This window comes from Passer montanus, unplaced genomic scaffold, assembly GCF_014805655.1.
Source record: "Passer montanus isolate IOZ18808 unplaced genomic scaffold, ASM1480565v1 scaffold3, whole genome shotgun sequence".
Classification (NCBI taxonomy): Eukaryota; Metazoa; Chordata; class Aves; order Passeriformes; family Passeridae; genus Passer; species Passer montanus.
Genome location: NW_024367707.1, coordinates 3,708,822 through 3,735,188, shown reverse-complemented (window position 1 = coordinate 3,735,188; position 26,367 = coordinate 3,708,822). Strand labels below are relative to the sequence as shown.

The following is a 26,367-nucleotide window of genomic DNA, read 5'->3' as shown; positions in this document are numbered from 1 at the left end:
GAAAGCCCCTGAGTGAAAGCAGCATTCAAGTCATAGTGTATAAACAGCTGGGGGTGGGAGCACAGCAATAACTTTCTGATAGTGGAGCACAGAAGCAAAAATCCAGTGCAATAAATAACTCTGATCTTACCTCCTACTAATAAGTAGCTATTTGGGAATAGAGTTTTGGCTTGCATAAGAGCTCTAGCATGGCCAGCGTGAAAGAGGTCAAATATTCCATCTGCATACACTCTGACAGGTCTGTCAACTGTGGAGAAAGAAACACAACAGTGATTTTTCAGATCCCAAACAAGTTGCACTTAATTCTGCTGGATGGCATTTTGTTCCCAGATCAGATGATTGCAGAGATTTACCCCAGTTCTGATATTCAAAAGCCCCACAGGTGAACCTGCAAGTTTTTGACACTGCAGATTATTTGTTCTTTGTACTCTCTGCTGTTTTCTCTCAGACTTACCCTATTTATTATCATCCATCATCCCCATATTCTAATTTAGCAAAAATGTCATCTTCCTGCCTCATTCAGAGTTCCACCATATGTCTTGTTCTTTCCTCTCTGCCTTTCTAATCAGATATGCCTTATGGATTTTCCCCATCATTTTCTTTTCCTCCCCTCTTGCCTTGACTTTTTCCACAGCTTACTGCTGTAAAAATCAATTGCTTACCTCTTCTATGCAAACCTTTTACTTCATTTTTCCTAGACTTTCCCCAAGTTCTTCTCTCTAATGAGCCTGTAACTTCTCTTTCTCACATCATCACCCTTATAACTCTTTCTGTATAGCACCTTCAGCAGCAGCCTCCAGACTGAAAAAGGACTTGCTTTCTCAAATGACATGTTTTGCCACCTCCAAGCAAAAGCACAGTGGAGATGAAAGCAACAGAGCTCAAACCCCCATGGACTGTGTTTCAGTGACAGCAGAGAGATGTCTCTGCAGTGATGGATGCAGACATCCAAGGGTCCATGGGAGAATGTTCCTTCCATAACTGACTGGAAAGCTGAATCTTGCTCCTGTAACGTGTACATACTTTAAAAGTTTATTTTAAATAAGCAGAGTAAGTGAACAGAGCCTTTAAAAAATAACCTCTTGAAATATGGAGGGGGGGATGATGAAGGATGCATTTGGGACTACATGTGAAATCATCCTGCTTCCCCAGACCAATCACGTATACCCAGATAAAGAAACTGGCAAGTAACCTTTAAGGCCACTGAAGGTCTGATGCGATCATCAGGAACATCGGTGAAAGAACAGTTTTCCAGAGATGAGAATCCAGAAGGTAGCTGCTACATAACACAGTTTTCAGGCTGGCTGGAGTGGGCTGGCAAGCCTTCCTTCCAACCAACATCCACAAACACATCAAACTCTAACTTGAAATGTTTTCTCTTGCTGTTTCTCTAAGAGAACATAATGGCTCTAAAGCTGCTGGTTTCTTCTCCATTACCTGATAGCACTAGACATTAGGCTTTTGCTTTAGAGTAGAAGGCACAAATAACATTAACTGATGTTTGTATGGAAGAAGCTGTGCTTTGGGAGTGCCCAGGATCCTGTGGATCTCTCCACATACCTGGTGTTCCCCGGCGGGCTTGTGCAATGGTTAACTTCTCATGGGGAGCTTGGCACTGACAGCTTGTTTCATCTGCGAATGGAGCAGGTGCAGTCAGAGTCTGGAAGGAGGAAAAAGCACAAAAAAAGTAAATTTGTTTTCACCACCAAGTAGTTATAAAAGAACCATTTAATGGTGGCAGAATGCTGTAACCAGACTTCATGCTGGTTTGTACTATGGGATTTTTGCTTTTTGGTCATCCCTGAGCACACACAATTCACACAAGGCAGGATGGTGAGGAAAATAAAACTTTTAAAATATATCATGTGATTGGATTCTTTGTCTTCATTAGAGAAGCCTGGTCATCTCTGAGGTGGGTGATGGCGCACCATTTTTTTGTTTGCAGAAAAAGTCAGGTTGGATAGTGTGTGCAGCTTAACACTTCCCAGTGACTCTGAAGGCCCAAGGAAAAAGGGATTCTGTTAGTTGTAAGTAACAGCTGGAAAAACTACTTGGGACTGAGAAAGCTGCAAATGAGCCACCTCTTAACAAGAACCCTTTCCTGCCACAAGCATCAATACAAATAATTGGGAGTGGAGGTTGTTTTGTTGTGGTTTTAGTCAGAATCTCCTATAATTTTGAGGGGCCATTCAAAATGAAGGCAAGGATGCAACCTTAAGTCCCATTTAACGAGAGCTGACTGAACTGCAACTCCTCTCTTGTCTGACACATTCTGTAATAGTACTAAAACACTCTAACTGTGATCAGAGCACCACAAGGGTACTTGCTCTGAGGAGCTTATAACCTAAAGATATATGAGACAGTATGAGGATGTGTGAAGACTGACGTGGCATTATCTGTCAGGAAACCTGATTACTGAATTTGTGTTTTCTGCCCATGTCTATGTAGGAAGTTATCAGCCATCAGATCCTCAAGTATTTATTATCTGCCATATAGTCTGATACGAAAAACAGCTTCTACAGCTTTTGGCTTGAAACCTTTACAAAAACATAACTGAGTTTTGGTTTGTTTTGGTTTTGAGATGAAGTGGTGGTTGAGAAAAGCTGAAGGAAATCTGTCACTTTGCCTCCCCCATGATTTAACTGGGAGTTCATGGCTGTGCAGCTGTGGCTTGGGTTTTGACAGTGACCTGATGTACAGTTGTCACACCAGTTTGAGTACCCATGGATGATCATAACAGTATCCCTTTTTGCCTTTACATGGTTTTTCAGATTTTTGATGCTGAATGATTAATCACTGAGCATTTAGCATTCTTTAGCATGCCTGAGACACTTTAGTCATGTCATGCCTTTAGAAATGTCATGCCTAATTGCTGGCTGATCTCTGGGCACAGTGGTTTGTTGCATGGAAAGCTCAGAGGACAGTAGTAAAACAACAACAAAGACTTAAAGATTCAGATCCAGTTCTTTCTGCTGATTTGCTATTCATTTAATTCATTTACTACAAGTAATGCAAAAGGTTTTCCTCTTTTCCTTTCCATTTTTCTTTCCTTATTTTTTTTCCCATACTCTCAAATGTTAAAGGAAACCATCATCATTAGCATCTCCATGATGAAAATCACAGCATCTCTGCACAGACAAGGTTAAAAATGGAGAAACTATTACCAAGCCCAAGTTTCTGTCTGGGTTTCATGGAGGGGAACTGTTCATCAGGCCACCCACGCTGCACAGTGTAGAACATTACACATAATCATACAGTGCCAGCTCTTTCCTTTATTTTCTAAATACTGTCTTTTTGCTTCTGGCTTTGCTATTGCTGGGTGCTAATCTGTCTTTTTATCTCCAAGGAAGGTCAAGTTACACGGCAGCCCATACAGCCTGGTTCCTGCTGAGATAAAGAGGAAGGCAGAAATGTTAAAACAATAATGGCTATGGTCTGAGGCCTGCAACTGGTAATCAGCTCCTATCTTGGCAGAGGTTGTTTCCTTGAAGGTTATTTGAAGAAAATAGGCTTGGTTTGCAGGAAGATATCTCTTTTTTCCCCCCAGGCAAACACAGTGGTGCTTTTCATCCATGAAACCACCTTTCCAACACTGAGATTTTTCTTTCAGTCTCTGCTCAATGAAGAACAACCTCTATCAGCTTCCCATCGGTCCAGCTTTTATAAATGTTCGTCATTAAAGCTCACTTTACAAATCAGGGCTTAGAACCAGACCTGTCAATATTCCCTCTACTCTCTGATCTCACAGTTACTAGATATGAAAATACATCAAATGCAATACATTAAAATCAGCCATATTTTGTCAAAACCAAACAGAGAAAAGCACAAACACCATGTGCTGACAGATGAAAGCTATAGCAATAGCTTCCAAATGACTACTCACTACTATTTTATTTTATCTGTCCTAGAAAAATTATTGCTAAGCTTAACAAAAACATCTTATGAGTAAAATGAGACCATTTGGTTTGTATAAAAGCCCATAAGAGAAAATATTTTGTGAAATTATTAAAACCCATAAATAATTTATCAAACCTTTTCAGTTGGTATCTATAATTACTCATATTCTTTCCAGTTTCTTGATGGCAATAATTAGAATTGTGAGAAAACAGCAAGTAATTTATATAGCACCTTTTTAATTTTGGTTAATCCATTAAAGTTCTTTTGGAAGTTTGCTACAGTTTTGCCAATAATCATACGGTTAGACAAAGACTTTGTACTTCTGTCTTGCTCTGATAGATTTTTCCCTTCATCTCTGCCTTCCTTATATTCTAGGCATTTACATTTTGCAATTACTCAAGCCAGTGAAATTAGCTTTGTATTTTGGACCAAGGTAAGCTCCTGAGACCTGCACCATCCTATAGTAATATGTGACAGAAAGCTTATCCCATGTCACAAATGGAGAAGTCATTGTAATACTAGGACTTATTAATGATATTTACTTCAGAAGATGATAAAAAGCTCTTGCAATAAGAGTCGTGTTTCCTGGTAATTAAGGGACAGCTTTCAGTAAAATGAGGGTCCAGGAAATCATCATATCATCATGTTTAGTAAGCCTTGCATATTAGAAGCTGTTCATTCTATGAGAAGTTTAAATAATATCTTACTTACTTTCTAGCAAATTTGCTAGAAAGAGCTGAATGATGTTCAATAAACTTCAGGACATTAAAAGATGGAAGGTGGAAAATGGGAGCTTTCCCAGCAAGCACCTCACAGCTCCATATGCACCAGCAGTGTCTTTGTAGCCCACGGCTCTATTTGGTGAGACAGTAGTCCAGAGAAGAGCACAGTGTGGTTGGCATCCCTGAGCTGGTTCTGGGACCAGGACACTTCATGAAGAAACCCTACATGACAGCTAGAAGCACCTTATTTTCAGGTGTATCTCTCTTCACAGTCTCTTAGGCTACTGTAGCCATTTAACTTAGCTCCTAGGCATAAGATAAATGCTCGTGCTTATGTTTGTAATGATTAAAAGGGAAGTTGTTGGTGATTTGTAGAGGAAGAAGAGTTCCTACCACTGAAATAATAGTTCAAGAACACAAGCACCTCCACATCCTCTCTTCTGATTACAGCCCGTTGAGTTATTGCTTGCTTGCTTCTGTATGTTTGGTAGTTGGGCTGGGGTTTTTACACCGAAGCAAGGAAGAGAGAAACATTCTTTTAAGTAGGCAAATGTAGACCCATCCAAGCCATAATGTACCTGCCTGCAGGGTGACTGTAGGAAACACAGCTAATGGAAGAAGCCACTGCTTTTTTTTTAATTCATGCAACTACAATACCTTCTCTCCTCCTCTTGGTAAAATTGTGGTGTCATCTAAGATTTTGCCATCAACAAAGATCAATGAAATTTCAGATCATGAACCAGTACAGCTACAGAGGCAACACCTGATAAAGCAGGCTGGGCCTGTGCCTATGAAAGAATTAAACTGGCAGGGAAATTCTATGGAAGGTCTGATGCTGTAACCACCTTTTGTCTCAGAGGCAGTATTTAAAACAGATATGTGATTTCACTGGAACAAATCACATGGGTAAGGTCTACTCATATGAGGAATGATTATTTTAGGAACCTGTCCCTGATGTTGGGAAACAATAATTACAGAGCAGGGAATGCTGACATCAGTTTCAAGGAATATTTAAGAAAAAAGCCCTGTCAAAACTATTGAAAAGTAAGTACGTGCCAAGTTTCTGAGGTATGAACACTTTCTCTAAGTGGAAAGGCCATGTTAAGGACTACCAAGGTCTTCTCTTAGAGGTTCAGGGAGCAAACATTGTCAAAATGGAAAACCATGCTGTCTCCTACCTGTTTGGGTCAGTAACCTAAATTTATGACCATTTAAGTTGTAATTGAATGTTACTGGTAGTTGTCTCCTGGTAAACTTCTTACAAACTGCTCTAATATCAATGCCAGTATAGAAAAAAGTCTATCCTGTTCTTTCGCAGTTCTGCTGACTCAGGAAGGTGGATGTAAACTAAAATACAGCAAGCTAACCTCATAAGAACAGTAACTTCAGCATTCTGTTTGCAAGCATTTAAAATTAACTTTGTTGCTCTTTCTGGGCTTTATCTTCAATCAAATATACTTTGCTCATCATTAGTATTAAGTAATTTTTAAGTGCAAGATGTAATTACAAATTGAAGATACTGCAGAAGAAAAGCAGCTTCCACTGCTTTTTCAAGAAGCATAACGACGTATATATGTAGAGATTAACAGATTATGAAACTAGAACAACTATTATGTAATCTAGTGTAATATTTGCAAAAGGCCAAAGAATTTTGTGACAAGATTCCTGCATGACAGCCATGACTTCTGACTGAACTGGAACACATTATTTAGAAAACAAAATCATCCCTAGAAGTAGGATGGGCCCCAAGCCAAGCAGAGTTCAAATAAAAGAGTTGCCAGTGAAGCACCTCAGCCTCCATGAATGCCAGCTAGAAGTGAAATGTGACCCTTGGGAAGTCATCCACCTGAGCCTGCTCCCCTGGCATGGCCAGAAGGAGATGGGAGGAGCTCTGCGTGCCAGTGATCCAGGCAGGACTCACTGAAAGAGCAAACTGCAGCAAGGGCACTGCAGCCCGTGAGCCTGGATGTTCTCCTGATGGCTACAGACAGGAAAGCTGCCAGGTATCCCACCACTAAGGAGGGACACACAGCATTTCAGGATAAAGAAGCTCATGGCTCCTTCAAAGGAGCACCAGTTGCCAATCATCAGCCTGCAGACACCATCAAAAACCAAACCAGCTGTGGGGCATGTGCAGCTCAATGCCAGTGGCCACTGCTTGCTGGCCCAGGAGTAATGCTGAAGGTTGGCCATGGCCAACAGAACAAAACCATGTAACCACTGCTCTAATGCCACTCTGTGTTTCACTGATCAATTCAGTGGAGATAACATCAGCTCCTGTGTTTTGAATGTCCAGTACACGTTTCTTTTTACTTGTACATTACTGTATAGAATCACAGAAGCATGAAGTTTGGAAAAGAGCTTTGAGATCATCCACTCCAATTGTCAACCCAGCACTACCACTGTAACCCCTAAACCACCAAAACACATCACCCAGCGCCAGATGCAGATACCTCTTGAGCATCTCCAAGGATGGTGACTCTGCACATCCCAGGACAACCTATTCCAGTGTCTGATCACCCTAACACTGAAAAAAATTTCTAGTATCTAATCTGGATCTCCTCTGCCTCAGCTTAAGGCCATTTCCTCTGGTCCACTCACTGCAGGATTGCAGAAGAGACCAGCTCCCACCTCACTACAGCCTCCTTTCAGGCAGCTGTAGAGAGCAATAAGCTTCCCCCTGAGCCTCCTCAAGAGCCCACAAACGCGGTTCTCTCAGCCATTCCTCACAGGACATGTTCCAGAACCTTCACAACCCTCATTACTCTTCTCTGGACACACTGCAGCACCTCAGTATCTTTTTTGAAGTGAGGGGCCCAGAACTGGACACAGTACTCGAGGTGTGGCTTCACCATTGTTGAGTAAGGGTGACAATCAGTGCCCTGCTCCTGCTGGTCACACTCTTGCTGATACAGGCCAGGTGCCACAGGCCTTCTTGGCCACCTAGGCACATGCGGGCTCACTGTCAGCTGGCTGGTGACCAGCCACCCCAGGCTCCTTTCTGCTGGGCAGCTCTCAAGCCACTCCTCCCTCAGCCTGTAATGCTGCATGGGTTGCTGTGACCCAAGTGCAGGACAGAGCACTTTCCCTTACTGCGCTCCTGCAACTGTCCTCAGCCCATTAGTGAGTCTGTCCAGGTGCCTTTGTAGATCCTTCCTACCCTCAAGCAGACCAACACTCCTACCCCACGTAGTGTCATCTGCAAATTCACCTGATATATGGCTAAAAGAACCCAATTCTGCTTTAACACAGGCAAGGGTTAATATTCTGAAAGCAACTCAGTTATACAGCTAAACTATTGGGTGAATTTGGTCAAATAAGCAATCTCTACTTGTGCTTCTTTACAGAGATACTTTACATTTATCAATTATTTAATGTCAGACGTAGAACAGCATTTTGTATAAACCATTACTCAGAAACAGAGCTATGAAGAAGCAAAAAAAAACCCCCCAAACCCTTTTTTCCTCCTGCACAGGAGACACATACTCTGCAGTTCCTCAGCTGTCAGCAGAAAAACTCTTGGAAGATCTATTTTCCCATAGGGAGGGTGATGGGCTTCTTTACAAGATCCCTGATTCATCCAGTGCCTTTCAAGAGATTTTCACCCTATACCATCTGTTTGTATGTGTGGAAAACAGGAAAGCAGATTATATGGAAACAAAGGACACACTAGGATAGACAGTTATGGCTGCACTGGATGTCTGTGCATGATTGTGGATGTTGAGTATACACTACACATATTCTTGTCTGTGTAGTCAGTATCTGCCTCCTAATTCTGTACTTCTTCTGCTCCATATCCACGCATGTGCTGAGTTCTTTTTACACTTTATGCCTATGTTGTATTATAATGCTGTCTATGCTCCTCAGGAGGGAGCAGAGAGAATCTGTCTACAATGTTTTTCCACTCCTTTTAAAAAGTATGATACAAACCTTTGTCATAATGGCAACAGCACAGTTGAAGAAGTTGGCAATATTCTCCTAATAAAACCTGTTTCTAAAATATCATTGCATTTGCAAGCACAGAATGCAAAATATATAATGTGGTGTGTTCTTCCTGTGTTTATGGGTCATTTCTGATTCCTGAAAAGGTATCTGCAGTTCTGTGTACCTGACAAATAGGTACTGCAACATTTTTTTGCAGACCCTGTAGCATTTCAGAAGGTATATAAACTGCATGTTCTCTGATGTAATAAGGGGAAATCTAAGCAGATTTTTCATGTCTATGGGCAATTTAGGTTTTTTTAAGCGCAGCAAAAATTGCTACATGTCCTCAAGCACAAACTTCACTTGGCACGTTTTTATGGGTTTGTGGTTTTATATACTAGCCAACATTTATGAAAATGAAAATTAATCCAGAGCAAAACCCAAACTTCTAAAGGACAAAACTAATATTTAGTCAAATAAAGCAATTTTGGGTTCCTTAAATGTACAGCTATTTACCTATTTATTTATGCTTAATTCCATATTGAAGTAAACAGATGGCAGATCCCCTGTCATAATATCACGTGAGAAAGAGACAGATGCATGGGACACTTTTTAACCACAATAAACTTCCCCTACATTAATCATTGGCTCCTCTGATTAAAATTGCCTTCCAGTGATATAGGAAAGATGAATATGAAGATCTATGAAAGCTCATGGAAATAAAACACTGAAATGATTCTAGGGATTGCATGAGAACCTCTTAAAATATTCTTTGTAAATATGAAGGAATGAAAATATAGGAATCCAAGGCATGCACACTTTCCTTGCAATTATTTCAGATTTTGTGTTTGAGTTCATTGCTTAACAGCAGCAACAAGAAATTGTCTGAAGAGGAAGAGTGACTACTTGAAACATTATACAGCTCCAGTGTGTGCAAACACTAAAATGTTCTCCTCTTCTCTTCAATAAAATGAAAAAATAACTGTGTTTTCCAAATGTACTTGAATAATTGAAAAAAATGAATGTATGTATTCTCATTTTTTCTAAAATATCAAGAAAATAAACAAAATGGCTGAAGCAGCTGATACTTAAAATTATGTGAGATCTGTCACATTCAGTTGTACTTGAGTCTCATTCTCCAAGTACTGTGGATTCAGTGGCTCCAAGATACTTAATACCTAATTCCTATTGAGCTGTAAAAGCCTGTAGCCTCCGATCTCACCACACTACAGAAGTAAATGTGGGCTTTGGAGCAGTGCTGGGATTGCAAGGGTGAACCTCAAGGGCAGTGACACTTGCAGTGCCTTGGCAGAACACGTTTCATCTGCCATATGGATAGATGAAGTATCCAGAGAGTCTGTCCTTGCAATGATGATGGAAAAAAGCCCCCAACAGACTATTTGGATACTTCCACACAGGCCCCCAGTGCCACCTCCTGTACAAGAAATGACAGCTGGCCACAGTTTTAGCTGCCTGAGAACAGACATCCAAGGGTAGTATGGAAGTCACATACCCTGGAACAGCCCAGTATTTTGGGGATAGCACTGTCTAGGGCAAAGCAGACAGCACAAAAAGCACTTACCTGCTTCTTTACATCATCTTAAAGATTGATTAACTTTAGATTAATGAAAACTGCTGCTTAATTCCTCCTGCCTTGCCCTCTACCTACTGATGTGCCTGTGAGCACAGGCCAAAACAACCACATACCTACCTATCTGCTCCCTCTCCTCCCCTGTAACTCACCCCAGCTAATTCAGGTGGGTCTCTGCTTATCTGGTTTCTTAAGTACTGTGATGGAAATGTATGTTGCATTGCCCTGCACTCCCTCAACTTACCTAACCCTCAGTTAGGCTCTGACAGTTTTGAAAACAAGACATTGGTTCCCATGTCCTAAGAGTACTTTATCATGTTTCCACTGATGCCTGTGTTGGAAGGCAGAGACATTAAATACAAGGAAAAGAAGCTCTCAGTGTGTTCAAGGGAAAGATGAGACCAGCAGTACATTCTGACGTTTGTTTTCGAGTACGTTTCAATGTGTGTTTGGGTTTGCTTTATTTGCAGCACTGTCCTTATAAATTGCCATTGTTTTCTTTTATGAAAGATGTCGCATGGAATTGTCTTCCTGAACAAAGTGTGTTGAAATGCCTGTTTGTCTCTTTCACGTCAGGACTGGTAATTTTCAAAGGACACACCAATCCTTCAAGGAGCTACACACACGGGACAAAGTGAAACTCTTGATCCCAAGTGACATAAACATGTGCTTATTTTTTATCATTTAATTTCACAAGGTTTTGTATTTCCTCTTTGGTATTTCCTGCTATGGTATCTCTTAGTTAAACTAAGAGCTTTCATTTTTAGTACTGATGTACTCAGACAAATCCTAAGGGCTGGATTCCCAGGCTGAGATCCACAGCCCAGCTGCACTCTGCAGCTTACTGAAAGTTATCCAGGGACAACTGCCATGCCATGAATCTGTGGCAGGATGTGACCAGGGGTCATGTTATCCCACTGAAAACAGTGAAGGCCCCCATGACCAGGGGTATTCCGAGGATTAAAAATATCAGTGGGACTGCAGCAGATGAGAACGTGGCCTAACATAGCAGTTTGGTCCAGATGAGAAAAGGGATAAATGCAAGAGGATGCAAACCAGGATTGGAGAAATGCTATTTGTGAGGGGTTTTTTCTTGACCACAAAACTCCTAAAATCACCACTATGGATAAAACCTGTATCTCTGATGAGTTTGTTTCTCTGCTGTGCATTGAAACCAAGACGTGTGGGTCACTCAGAGAGACATTTTCCTGGCATTAAGATACACAGAAGTTGACAACATAAAGAAGGCAAAGATTAAGTCAGAGATGGAGCAGAGGAATTGACTGAAACAACACAAATGCTCATTAATGCTCCAGCTGGTTAAGAAAATGCACAGAGTGTCTTGGGAAAAAATTAATGGCAATTTATAATGACAACAGTACCAGGCACTGGAAAACACCAGGTTTCAATGCACATTGAAACTTACCCTAGAATTGCCTTCAATGTCCCCTGATTTCCTGATCTTTGAAGGACACAGGTTTTTTAGTGCTAATGTGACAGCTCCTGACAAGCTAGCAGACTCCACAGCCTAAAATCAGAGGCCTAATGGCAGATATCCATTAAAAATATTCACAGTTTTACGGCTTTAAAGAAATAATTCCCGTTTCAAATGAAAAGGATGACAACAGTTTCAGAAAAGAACCAACTCCTTTTCACCTTCTAAAATCTGAGGTGATTTCTCAAGAAAAACTGCTTCCTACAACTTAGCCCATATATAACCTGAAAGCCCAGATAACTGATTTTAGAGATGTGTGAGAACCAATGAACAGCATTAAGAAGTCACCTGTAAATATCACAGACTTGCCACCAGTTATATAATTCTGAAGTACCAGAGCCATCCTGAGGTCCAAGCAATATTAAATGTTACCTCAGACACCCTTTTTCCTTTACACTAATAACCTAGGTGACAAGATTACTGGCCCACCACTGCACATGCTGCCTTCAAAGGATGAGATCAGATCAAGTACTGAAGATCTTAAAAAATATCTCACAGGAACTCGATGTCCATGTTGTTAGACTGTCTGTCCAGGGGTGATTCACTTAAACTCTTCAGAACACCCACCCTTAATTTTTCTCACTTCAGACACTGCTTGACTACACTTGTTGGCCTCACTCCCTGTACTCTGAGTTCAGTGTATTGCATTATACTTCACCAGGCAACCTTTTTTTCAGCCTGAAGAGAACACAGATTTGATGACTGATGAGGCATCACTTCATAAGGACATACTTTCCACAAAAATTTATTTAAAATGTCTCCATTGTCCGTTATTGGTACTCAGAAAGATGCAAAATTCATCATAATGAATTCCTGTTTCATTCATGTACTCTGTCACCATAATTTCCAAAGAAATTATACAAGAATGCATGATACTGTAAATACTGGTATCATATTGTCACTCCTTTCTTTAAAATCTTTTAAAATGTCAGACTACACAGAGTAATATATTCAAACAGGTTGTTATATCTGAGCTTTTGACAGAGAAGTCTTAGACAGCCTCTATGAACACACTGCAGTACCTACATCTGAGCTAACTTTCCCTATTAAAACAGCTCCAAAAGCTTTCCATGAACAAATTAACAGTCTTCTTTAAAGCTGAATCTAATTATAACATGAGTAAGAAGAAAACATTAATTTAGGTCAGCTCCAATGACTGTTGCTATTTCTTGTCATATCAGAACAATGTCTCAACTATAGTGTTAAATTTAATTACTGAAGTTTGATGTTTAAATATGTTTTAATTAGCACTGTGACTGAATTCTGGTGAGTAGTGATCTAATTTTGAGTACTAAACTGTTGCATGCATCATGCATTCTCACATCTTGATACTGCCTCCACAATTCTGTGATTGCATTTATGTAGTGCTGTTATTAACTTTCTACCACCTTGCCAATGATGCATACCATGCTGAGGTAAGGAGAGATCTTTCCTGCTGGGAATAATAACAGATTTAAATAAGGAGCAAGGAAACACTCGAAATTTTAAATGAGCACCTGAAAAGAAGGACAGCTCCAGAACCTGAACTCTTGGGGTACAGCAGCCTTGTAAAGTTGCCTACACTGTCTGAGGGAGTCTTTAAGCAACGAACATCAGAGGAGTTATTTTAAGTATCACTCTCCCGGCCATCCCTCATTCTCCTGTCCCCCCAAAAACCGCAGCTCTCCGAGACTGTTCTTCCTTACACATCCTGAATGGAACCGGCAACTCCTCACCGGACTCTTAAAGTTGAGAGCAGCGGGATTTGCCGTTCCTGCGCGCAGTAACCCGTCCGAGGCGCGGCCCGCAGGGCAGCGCGGGGCCGGGCGGTCACCGAGGAGCCTCCGGGGGCTGCCATTCCCGGCGGGAGCGGCACCGGAGAGGCTGGGACGGGCCAGCCCTTGGAGCGCGGGCCGCCCCTCTGCCTTCAGCACTGGGAACAGGCAGCTTTTGGGATCGCAGCACGGCTCGGCCATCGCACGCCTCCCGCCGCCGCTCCCGCCACCCGCACGCATGTGGCAGCCGCGCCGCTGCCCGGCGCGCCCGGCCCTCGGGAGCGCGGGGGATCCGGGTTTTTAACGGGCGGACCAGGGATCCCGCCCGGCTGTCACCGCACTGCCCCGGGTTCTTGCTCGGCACGGCACGGCACGCCTCGGACAGCCTTCGCCCGCACTTTCCCCGGCGCTGCACAAAGGGACCCGCCGTGAGGCGGCACCGGCCGCCCGCGGGCTCCCTCCATCGCCCCCGGCCCAGCGGCCCCGCAGCACCCGGGGCGGGCCGCGGCCGGGCCCGACTCACCAGGCGCGGCTGTGGGCAGGTGTGTTCCAGCTCCTCCATGGTCTCGGAGGGGGATTTGGGGACGCCTCTTCCTGACTCAGCACCGGCCGCACGCACTGGCATGGCCGCCGCCCGGGCCCGCCCGGCGCGGGGGGTCTCCCCGGGAGCCGCCCGGGGGCTCGGCCGCTCCCCCGCTCTGCGCGCGCGGGGGCGGGGCCGGCTTATTTGCATGCGGGCTCCTGGTTGGCTGCGGCACCGCCGCGCCACCGTGCGCTGCCCACGGCGGCTCCGCGGGCGGGCCCCGCCCCCGCGAGTCTCGGGGGGCCGGAACGGGCCCGGCCTGAGGGGACCGGGGACACCGGGGACACCGGCGACACCGGGGACACAGCAGGGCCGTCCCACGGCACACGGCACAGGACCGCGTCCAGAAGGTTCTTGAACATCTCCAGTCAGGGATACGGCACAACTTCCCTGGGCAGTCTGTTCCACTGAGCGGTCACCTGCACAGTGAAGTTCTTCCTCGTGTTCAGGTGGAACTTCCTGTGCATCAGTTTGTGCCTGCTGCCTCTGGTCCTAGCTTGGCAACACCAAAAGGAGCCTCCAAAAGGCTCCGTCCTCTTGACGTCCCCCTTTATATATTAATGTGTATTTTTATACACATTAATGAGGTTCCCTCTCAGTCACCTCTTGTAGACGCTGAACAGGCTCAACTTCCTCATCTTTTCTTTGTTAGAGAGGTGCTCCAGTCCCTTAATCCTATTTGTTGCCATCCACTGGACCCACTCCAGGTCTCTCGTGTCCTGAGGTGCCCAGAATGGACACAGCGCTCCAGATACACTCATGTCACGGGGGCTGGGTGGAGGGACAGTGCCGTTCCCAGGATCCCAGGATCCCGCTGACCCTCCTGGCCCCAGGGCACTGCTGGCTCAAGCCGCTCGCTGCCGGGCCGGGCGGCCCTTCGGGAGATAGCGCCTGGAGCCGCACCCGTGCATCCCTGCACTGCGGAGCCGGGCCCGGCGGCCCCGGTAACCCTGCAGGCCGAGCCGCCGGGAGGTTCGGCCGTCGAGGAGCAGCGCGGTGCTGACCGGACAGCGCCCGCCGGGCTGCCGGGAGCGCCTGCCCGCGCCGAGCTCCGGGCTGGGAGCACCAGATTCTGGGTGCTGAAGAAATTAATTGCCTTTTAGTGAAAGCTGTTACAACAGTTTGGGCAAAAGCGCCGCTCTGAGATGGATAAAGAACATGGCTGTAATGGTAGTCGCTCTCTCTAAATGCAGCAAAATGCTTCTAATCATAGGCAAATTCAGAGTTCCCAGGCCCTTCACATGGAACCTGGCTGACACCTGCCCAGGAGCCACGGCTACATCTTTGGTTGTGCTGTGCAGCTGCTTCAACACACACAACTGTAGCTCCTACACTGCTGAAGTGAAATCACCATCCTTCTTACTCTTAAATAGCATGAGAGTATGACCAAGATAATAGAAAGCCAAAAATTTTTAGAACAGAGAGGCTCCATTGGCTATTGTTAACCTTGATGGAATCAAAAAAGTGGATTTCAGTTATACTTAGCTTCAGTGGGCACTGTCAGTATTGCTTTTAAAAATCAGACTTCATCAGAGGACATGACATCTAAGGCCATCCAGACTGTGAGGAGTTACAAGACAATTGTGCCTCAGAGTCTTTCCCCTTGAGACCCGAATTTCAAATGTGTTTATCTTCTGCACATCTTCAAAGAAAACCAAGTGTAATACAAAAATGTATGAAGTAGGTGAAAGGGAAAGGGGTAGATAAGTAAATAAGATGAGATGAGAAAGAAAGTAGAAAGAAAAGAGAATGTCAAAAGAAAGAATGGGACAGCTGTCAAGAAAAAAAGGAAAATACATGTCAAAAGAGGTGGCTTAGCAAGAAAAACAGGTAGCCAGACTAAGTGAATCTCACAGCTGAATCTTTTCCTTATTAACTAAGTTCCTTTATCAGTGATTCTGCAAGTACTCACACATTATGGAAAGCATACTCAAGGGAAATGATTAAACCATGATTAATGCAGCACTCGGCCTGAAATTTGTAGCTCATTTTCTTAGGAGAAATATTTGCAGGAGTGTTATGCTGTTAGAAGAATATTTGGACAGCACAGATGAGCAGCACTAGGACTGGAGCAGCCAGAGGCAGCCCTTTTACAAACCCAACCACGTATGCCAGCTCTTCAGAGATTGGTGCTGGTGTCCTGAAGGTGTAGCACCAGGTATGGACACATCCAGGGTGAGTGCCCAGCCCTCCCCGATCAGGCAGGTGCATGGGAATACAGATGAAAGGAAAGCAGACTTTCCTGAAGTTGGATGATTGCCAATATACTGGAAATGTAAATTCCTTTGCTTCTATTTCTTTTGAGTATGAAAGGATGAATTTAATCTTTGCTTTCATGCTGAGAGTGTGCTATTGACTCCAGATGCATTTTGATTCATCTTCTCTACAGACAGTTTTTTCCATATACATGTAACATTACAGAATGGTGGGTTTTTCCATATACATGTAACATTACAGAATGATGTCTCTCTTGCAGTAGTGTTATTACCTATCTAAGCTGGGCCAGAATTTCAAAGTGGAAGTGGAATACTTTTCCTGCTGCTTATTTAATTTCTATCTCTGGTAAATACTTTATGTATTCTGTCCTTCTGTTTGAAGAGCATGAAAAGAAATATTGTGTACCTCATTACAAGAGAGAGAGGCAGTTGAAATAATGGCAGAGAGAAGGATGTAGGGCCTGTCATGTCTGTCCAAATGGAATTTGTCTAAAAATCTTAGTCAACATATTGACTATCTTGAATAATGTATCCTAAACTGCATCTTCTAGCTGTTGGTGCTAAATGAGCTTTCAAAAGGCTGGAGCGTGTCTTCTTTACTCTCTAAAATAAATAAATACAAATTAGGTTTGATTGGAAAAGCTCAACAGATGGTCTTCTGTGAATCCTTACCAGTCAGCCAGCTTTTAAAAGAACAGTGGAGCAAGAGGCATGGGTGGGGAGGGTCACGCATCCAATTTCTTTTCTGTAACCAATATCCTGTGCCAGGCTGATCATGGTGTCCTGGGCAGCCTCCTGCCACTTCTTCACAAGTTACAGGGACATAGCACCCTAGGCTTTAATGACTGAGCCCTTTGCAACAGCTGCTTGGGTTGAATAGACATCTGATGCATAAAAATCTTGTCCCAGGGTGTACAAATTACAGGAAAACAAGCCAGGAAACCATGATCCCAATCCTCCTACCACTAATTTCAAGGTCTGAATTGAATAGGCACCAAACAGGGAAAAACTTCAGCTGTTAGGAAGGTTCCATCTGATACCTAGTGGTTTGGGGTTTTTTTAATACAGAACTTCAGTTCTCAAACTGCAACAATTAATTATAAAAGATTTTAAAAAACATTTAGATATTATCATTTAAATCCTCTCATTTCTCAAACTGAAAGTATGATCCCTCTCTGAGCTTCATGGATCTCAAGCATCAGTTAGCACAGCAGAAATTGCATTTAAAATGGTCTTTGCCTGAGAGAGGCTGCAAAAGTCTTCTGCCTTTTAATTGAGCCAAAATGAAGACAAGCAGACCTTCACATAATTTCTGTTCAAAAATCATCAGGCAACTAAAAAATACAGTGTGGTTAAATAGTGTTTGACTTCAAAGACAAGCATCTACAAGAAAACAGAATAAATGACTGAATATTTAACTGAAGAGCTTTAATGAATTTTGCTTCAATGGACATATTTTGGATACTGAAGGTTTTAACTGAAAGACTTCATAAGGTCAACTGCAAGACTTTATAAGACAAGGAGTGGTTTATGTCTGGAGCAGATTTACTAAAATACTGTGTTTCTATGTATGTATATGTGTATGCATGAATCCCTGCATTTATGTATCTATCAATGTCATGCTAATTCTAGACATGCTAGAATTAATAGTCAAAAATAGCAGAAAAAGATACCTTATTGCTGAGATGATCAATTAGTTAAATAATATATTTTTAGACTGAAATTAAAACCTCACAATGGTTGATATTTTTTTCCCCTCCTGTGTAGGTGGGAAAAAAAGGTAGAGAATGAAAGGTATGAATTAAACGACACCCTATAGGTTTTCATCACCTCCAATACCAATCACTTGGCTGCTTCCATATAATTTTGGCTGACACTGTAGCTTTAATTAATTTTTAAGAGCAGTTCATCATTCCAATGGAATGCACAACGCTTAAAACTATACTCTTTTTGTCAGAATAAATAAAAGATATTTACTATTTATGAAATAGTCTTATAAAATGTATGCAGATTAAATCCACAAAATTTTTCTATATGCAATGACAGTCCATAAATTATGAAAAGTAAAAACATAACATTTGGTACAGTGTGATTTTATACCTGGTTCTTTCCTCAATCCTGTAGTGAAGATGTGGTGTTTAATAAAATCTATGTTCTCAGGATACTTGTATAGAATCAAATTAGTCTTTATATAAGAGTTGAACTAAAAATGTTGTGTTAATTCTGATATAGTTTACATGTAAATCATCTGAAATACACAAATTCTTGAAAATAGTGGCCTTTGGTGGTGCCATTCATCTGTGCTTTGTAGCACTGTTTTGAATATGTGAGGTTACTGACTTTGGGAGAGGTTCTTTTGTGTTCTTGCTCTTTCATGAACAATTTTATAAGCACTTCTGTAGAAAATGGTGAGAAATGATGGTTGGGTTTTGACCAAGAGGGTGTCTGCCTTCATTTCATTCTTCCCGAGTCAGAGAGATGGGCACTTAGTGTGGGAAATGTCCCATTATTAGATTGTCTGTACTAATTTCAATAATCAAGTTTTTACTTATTGAATAAATGATGTTAGGGGAGGTTGAGGGATTCTCAGCAGTGACACTTTACTGATGGATGCTCAGAGGTTAGAAAGCAATTAGATTAGCTAACCTCTGTTGGTCCTTCCCTTCCCAGAACCCAAATTATCTATTCAATCCACTCTTAGCACTGTTCACTCTTACCAGAAAGTTTTTCTGAATGTTTAATCTGAACATCCATTGCTGCAAACTACTGCCACTGCTTGCTTTTCCTACTGGACACAGAGAACAGATTTACTTTCCTTGGCTTTTGTATGACTACTGTGGTTAAGATTTTGAAACAATAGTAGATTTACTTTCCTTGGCTTTTGTATGACTACCGTGGTTGAGATTTTGAAACAACAGTTTGAGGATTTGGGGTAGAGAGCTGATATTCAGCAGGCAGGCTGCTACTTTTGTTATATGTCTCTTGACTTTTCTAGTCTAAACTGTCCCAGTTGCAGTAATTCCTCATGGGTCATATGTTATAATCTTTCCATTATCCTCCCTGCTCTGTTTTGGGTTCTCTGTAGATTTCTTAGAGAGTGGTGCAAGCACAGGACTACAGCTGCAACTTTACTGCTAGAAATACAAGAAATACAATGCCAAATGCTGCAGATGTCTCTACTTTATATATTTCAGTATAAACTTTGTCTGAATGATTCATATTCTCTGCCCTCCTTCTTATTGTTGCAGATAAAATATAATTTAAGAAAAATCTCCTTACTATTTACATTCAAACTGTGTCGTTATCCCTTCTATCCCTTTTTCTCTTCTTCTGGCTCTCCAGATAAGCACTCCAATCTCCTTAAATCCACACCAAGCTAAGACTACCTTTCTTGAACATATTTGTATTGCACTCACTTCTATCCATTTTCAATCTCTCTGGTGCCTTCCTTTACCACCAGCTCAATTTCAAACTTCTTGGACTGATCATCAGTATTCTGTCATGCTATCTTTTCCAGGATTGCAAGTCCAATACTTTTTTTTCTCTCCACTGTTCCTGTCAACCTTTATCTTTCTATTTGTCAATGTTTCACGCAAGGGCCTTCACAGCTTTTTTCCCCATACTATTCCAAATGCAAACCTGCCAAGTGAAACATAAGAAATCATACTGAAACTGCATTTGATGATTGTTAGAGGTTCACATTAATATTTTGGGCACCAAAAACTTAATAACTGGAGAGTTTCATAATCTGGGTAAAGACACACACTTTATTTAAAGCAAAACACCTACTTCATGCACTGTAAAATGGCAATCTGGGAGCTAGTATAGCTTTTACTAGTTATTATCTGAATACCTCTTCCTGCAACAGCTTCTTCCATTTTGCCTGAACTAAGGTAGACAAAGTAGCAAACCTAACTGGACAGACCTTTTCTCTCAGGTTCACAGTTACTTTCCTACTAGTGTCCACAGTAAGAATCAAAAGCTGAACTTGAAAGGAATTAAAAAATTTGTGACTTGCTAGTATTGGAAAGCAAGACCAGATGCACTGGAACAGTGACACAACAAGAGACACCACTACTAGGCCTGAACTAACTACAAGGTAGAAACCTTCTGTTTCTACCTTGCCTGAGGTGATGAGACAGGTCCAAAATCTTCTAAGATGATCTGGACTCTTGGCTGGGCCTGACCGCTCACCCTGCCTGTGTCTGTGGGACGTAGCCCTGGGTGTCAAGTCCCCCACCAGCCCTGTCATGTCATTGTCTCCTTGTCCTCACGGAGCAGCTGCCCCTTGCTACACCCTGACAGCTACATCAGGCCTTCCTAAGTCCTGAGTCGAGCACAGTGGGGCCTGGCCCATGGCTGTGTGGGATCTTCTGCAATTCCTCCTGTGCCATCAGCCTGACTGGCTTTGGTGTCCTCCTTGTACTGGCCCCCTGTCCAGCCCCAGTTCCTGAGTGAACCTCCTCTCAGAACCCACCTGGCAGCCCCTTGGGGCTGGTCTGTAGGGCTTCTGCCACCCTCTAGTTCTATCTGCTGTGGCCCCTTTCCAGGCCATTGTCCCTGCCCTAGTTGAGTGTCCATAAAGTTATCCACTGACATCCTGCACCAGCTAAATCCCTCCCCCATTCTGAGCTCTCAGGTGTGAGGACACGCCTTGTTTGTGGGGAATGGGAGTTGTTGTCAAGGCTGTGAGGGCACTGACAGTCCTGACCAAGCCTCACTTGGGTCTCCTGTCCTCTGCTCATGGGCTCTGAGTTCTTGGTCCTTGCTGGAGCTGAGCTGTAGGAGTGCTGGTCTCCATCCAGCTCAGTCCCTGCCTCCCTAGCCTGACCTGGAACCTGCCTTCTTTGATTGACTTGCTTGGTGAGTCCCCAGTGGAAGTGTTCAAGACTGAATCAGGCTTTGAGCAGTCTGGTCCAGTGAAGGTGTCCCTGCCTGTGACACAAGGGTGGGAACTAGATCATATTTAAGGTTCTTTCAAACCCAGATCATTCTACAACTTTCCTGGTGATCACTGGGCTGCATCTGATCCAGGCTACCATCACTGGACCTGACCCTGAGTTGTGTTTCTGCTTTGTTTTGAGACCAGTCTCATCACCGTGGACTTGTCCCGGCTGATCCTGACTCCCATCTCCAGGCTGTCCTGCTCACAGTCCTCAGGCTGGGGGAAAGGGCCCAACTTTCTGCCAGGCTCTCCTGCTGCAGGGAGCACTTGGCCTTTGCTGCTTCTTCACAGTGTGAGCACAGCCTTCCCCAGCACCAGAGCTGTCAGGATTACAACAAGGGTTTACAGCATCTCTTGAGGCTGTCCTCCCTTCTGCCAAAGGGATCTCAAATAGTGAATGCTGAGAGTATTCACCCATGGAAGCACATTTGATCTTCAGCCAGGTCTTGAAATGTAACAGCCTCTCTGCAATAATGTTCTGCTTATACATTAATTGTTCATTTCTGCGCAATTGTAAAGAGAGAGTGCTGAAAGTAGTTAAAACAGAGACTTTCATGCTGTGGCAATAACTGTATGCTCTTGAATACCATTGGTATCAGACTTAATTCTTAGACATTATAATTATGTGAGGGCTCATTTTCTGTGAGTTTGCTCTCACTTGTCTTCCCTATTTAATGTACATTATAATATTTTGTACTTTTCTTCTAGGCTTGAATAGGAATATTGTATTAGGCAAGCAGGTGATGAGATTCTGTTCTCTGCTCCAGTTAGCATAATTTCACCAATTCTGGTCCAGTTACTAGGATTTGCAGTAATTTAACAGCAATCAGAATTGAATTGTGTTTGTTTAAGAAAGAAAAAAAATGTCTCTGAATGTTCATTCCACAGACTTTTTCTGTTGTAATGGAGATTAGGGTGTGTTCTTTTTTCTATTTCACATTTTTATTTCAGAGCCTTAACATCCTAATAACAATTTTATTCTCATCATCCTGTTGTTAGCAAGTAACTCAGGTGGGAAATTAAAAAGAGCTGTGCAGTGAACAAAAGACATTTAGAAGCCTGTTAAGCAAGGAATTTACCCTTTTAACATAAATGTCTGCATTATCATTACTGATAAACACAAGGAGAAGCATCTATTCTTTCATACTTCTGTCAATTAACTATATGTGAAGAGTTTTGAAAGCAAAGATGTCTTGTAAGGTAATAATTTGAGATTTCTTTTCATTTTAATTTATAAAACTAGTTTTAATAACTTCTTTAGAAGTTTAGTACCCCAAACAGTTAAATAATTCTTTTTGGAATGTTCACATGCATAGCACAGTTTAGTAAGCAGCTGCAGAAGTGGTCAGAGCTGGATGAAATTAGAAGGAAAAACTTTAATTTAATTTAGTGATAATGTGCATTAATTCAGACCAATGTAAAGATTAAAAGTAAGATAATTAAATACTCCATGTTTGTAGGAAATATAAACATAGAACATATACACTCATATCTTGAGTAGCATGCACACACATACAATTCTCCACTGAGATAATCTGTACTTAACAGCAATACAATAATGTTTAAGCATTTTGAGGTAGACACGGTATAGGTGAATTTGCTATTTTGCTGCCATTCATGATTTACTGGCATTGTTTTTATACCACCACTGTCAGTTTTAACAGATTTTTTCCATCATCAAAAGCATTGCCTACCATAAGCTTAATTTGTAACATCTGAATGTGAGAGTTTCAATTTTTTGTCCTACAGTTTTTGCAGCAGATCAGCACACTCTAGTCATTAAAAGGAAGAAAAAAATAATCTTCAACACAGTAATTACTCTGTCCATTTAACTTAGTTTTGCTACTACATTTGTACTTTCCTATGCTGATGTAAACTGCTCTTTATATTATTCTGGAATGCTTGCAGTGAGTTTACAGAATTTACTATTGATAACTTACATATTTAAACTACAGCTCTGAGAAAACAAAAAATACATCTTTGTCACCTTTTGTTGAAATCTTGGAGTTTCCTGAGCTTCTTCTTCTGTGCCGGGTTTTTTGCTGCCTACCATCTTCGTTACTATGCTTGCACTTTTCTCTGCAGCTATCACACTCGCCTTGAGGGAATCTTGCTGGCTCTGGACCACCAGAATTCCCACTTCTTGTTCTTAAAAAACAGTTGAGCAAAGGTCATGCCAATTTGTTCTTGAATGTGTGGTTGTCCAAAGGGAGGTTAAAGATCAGCTCAAAGCAATCTGCTGTGATAAAGCCTTTAGCAGAGGAAGTCCCAAATCTTGCTGAGTTATTTTTCCTTCCCAAAGCAAAGCCCATCCCTTGCTCCCCCCCTTTTATTTTTTTTCCTCCCTGCAGCATTTAAATATGTTTGTTATGCTGTGCTGTAGGAAACAGATGTATTCTTGTTATGGCCAGAGATGAATGTCAGGATTGAAGCACCCATGAAAAAGTCTTTTGTTTGGTCTGCGCTGTCCCACAGTGGAGCTATGGCAACAACTTCCGTTTGGGAAATTCACTGTATCACTGTGTTCAAAGCACGGCATCACCTGAATGACAAACATGCCACTGTTCACATGACAGCTGACAAAGAGTATTGTTTAATTTTAATCAAAAGCAATAAAATCCAGCCAATTCAAAAATGCCAAGCATGTGAAGGCTAGGTGTATGTGAAATGCACTGGCATTCTATTTTAATTCAAGCTGAAGAATTTAGAGATGTTATTTTATAAATGTTTATGTATTGTAGTTTAAAAATGGAGTAACTTCTGATTTTGAACCCACACCATTCTTGGTGATTGTGCACTTGTTTAAAAAAAGAAGCAAAGCAAATAGTGCCACACTCCTGTGAAGGAGAGGCTGTGTGTAGTTGTTGGTTTAACCTGGCAGGCAGCTAAGCCACAGCCACTCACTCACTCACACTCCCACCCACATCCCGAGTGGGATCTGGGAGAGAATTGGGAGAAAAAACCCAAATAAAGAATTGGGGTTGAGACAAAAACAGTTTAATAGGAGAAAAAAAGAAGAGAAAAGAAGAACAACAATAATTAGAATTTACAAAGTGATGCACAGTGCAGTTGCTCACCACTCACACTCTGATTGGTGCTCAGACAGTTCCTGAGCAGTGGCCTCTGGCCAGTTTCCCCCCCAGTTTATATACTGGGCAGAACATCTTATGGTATGGAATATCAGCTGGATCAGCTGTCCCGGCTGTGCCTCCTCCCAGCTCCTTGTGCCCTGCAGCCTCCCTGCTGGCAGGGTGGGGTGAGAAGCTGAAAAGCCCTTGACTGAGTGTAAACACTGCCCAGCAACAACCAAACATCGGTGTGTTATCAGCATTATTATTCCCAGAATCCAAAACACAGCCCTGTACCAGTTACTAGGAAGAAAGTTGACTCCATGACAGCAGAAACCAGGACAGCAGATCAGAGGCATTCTTCCTGTGGCTGTCAGTGTTTCCAAGGATGCACATTTGCTACAGCTAAGCTGGCCTGTTAACCAGGCACAGCTCATTGCTCACTCTCCCTGGCAATGGGCACTCTGGCTGTCAGTGTCCACCCTCTTCTGGCACCAGGGAGCTGCCACACGTGGCTGGGGTCATTCTTCTGCTTCCACCTAGACCAGGTCCAGCAGTGGGATAATGCTGTACTAGCACCTGCAAGTTTGCAAGTCTGGAGGATTGGGAGGATTTTTATTTCTCTTACTAATGCAAAGGAGTCCTGGTGGAGAAGGAAGGAAAGTAATTTTCACTTTCAGAACCATATAAATTATCTTCAGATAGTTGCAAACAATCAGTATATTCAGACCAAATAATATTAGTTCACATTTCTGCAACAGTGTATCAGCCCTAAGGAGAGGGCCCTGTGGTGCCACCTGCCTTTGCAAGAAGCTGGAGTCACTGCCTGCACATTTTCACAAGCATTAAATGCTTCTCCACAAAATTCTACAAATAATGGTGGTAGGTTTTTTGAGTAATGAGTGGTCAGCACGGATGTTTTGGGACAAAATATTGAGGTTAATCTGTGGTGAAACAGCACAAACCCCATCAGTTTCCCTGGGTTTCTGAAAACACACACACACACACACACACACACACACAGAGACAAATGTCAACACTTCTAGAAGAGAGGACTTGTAACGCTTCAGTTGTTTGTCTTATTGAAGCTTTTAAAACATTTTCCCATCTTTGCTTGAAATTGATATATACCATTTTCTGGACACAGTCCTTGCTCCTCAGCTGAAGGCTGTTGTGTAACTACTCTTGACACATTCGAGTGAAGGTATCTCTGTAGCATCAGAAGGAAAAGAATATACCCCACCTTTCCACCCTGACCAAGACAGAGGTATGCATATATATATATATATATGCACATAAAAAACTATATGTGCACATAATTATAACTACATAAATTTATATTAAATATATATGCACACACACATCTATCTATCTATCTATCTATCTATCTATCTATCTATCTATCTATCTATCTATCTATCTATCTATCTATCTATCTATCTATCTATCTATCTATCTATCTATCTATCTATCTATCTATCTATCTATCTATCTATCTATCTATCTATCTATCTATCTATCTATCTATCTATCTGTCAACATATTTTGTTACTAAGCTGACCAGCCTCTGAGTCATTTACTGAAGAAGTTCCTGAAACTTGTGATAGAGCATCATACCTAAATATGCCAAAAGAAGACCATGGCTCCTACATATGTCAGTATTGTCATGATCACTATTCGTCCTTCAGGGGTTACAGCTTGACGGAAACCGTGTGGGAAATCCCCGTTTTTCCCGCTGAGAACGTTGTTGCAGGTGATTCTTCACCCTCATGCTCCAGCCCGGCTCCAGCCTTTATCCAACGGGCATGGACCACCGCCTCCTCCCAGCTCAGCAGATGTATTTTATACGTGACATTTAGTCGTGATGTATTTATGATAAAGCATTTAAACACGGATTTGCCCCAACTGCAACAGGGGACCCGTACGGGCTACGGGCCCCTGCAGCAGACGGGGCCCTGCTCAGACCCTTCGGACTCCGGGATACCGCGGGCCCCGGCGCCAAAAGCAGGGGGCAGCAGCGGGCCCGGCCCAGGCGCAGGCCCCGGGCAGGAAGCGGCTCCGCCCGGCCCGCCCCGGCCCGGCCCACCGCGCCCGCTGATTGGCTGCGGCCCCGGCGGCGGCGCGCGGGGCTCCCGTCTCGCGCCACTTTCGGGAGCCTTTGGCGCCAGCGCC

General features: G+C 42.7%; 1 protein-coding gene across 3 annotated transcripts in view; it reads right to left on the bottom strand.

Annotated features, from left to right (window-relative positions):
* Positions 1-23,409, bottom strand: part of PCYT1B (phosphate cytidylyltransferase 1, choline, beta) — a 39,558-nt gene extending 16,149 nt beyond the window's left edge. For 2 of the 3 annotated variants that reach the window (XM_039714423.1, XM_039714425.1), the window contains exons 1-3: positions 13,907-14,068; positions 1,561-1,660; positions 131-247 (exon numbers count right to left, since the gene is read on the bottom strand). In XM_039714423.1, the coding sequence (XP_039570357.1) occupies positions 131-247; positions 1,561-1,660; positions 13,907-14,008 (319 nt within the window). In that variant the 5' untranslated portion in view covers positions 14,009-14,068. Of the gene's footprint in view, positions 1-130; positions 248-1,560; positions 1,661-13,906; positions 14,069-23,114 lie in introns of those variants that run through there. The other variant, XM_039714424.1, reaches the window with a different exon arrangement.
* Between the last annotated feature and the right edge of the window lie 2,958 nt (positions 23,410-26,367).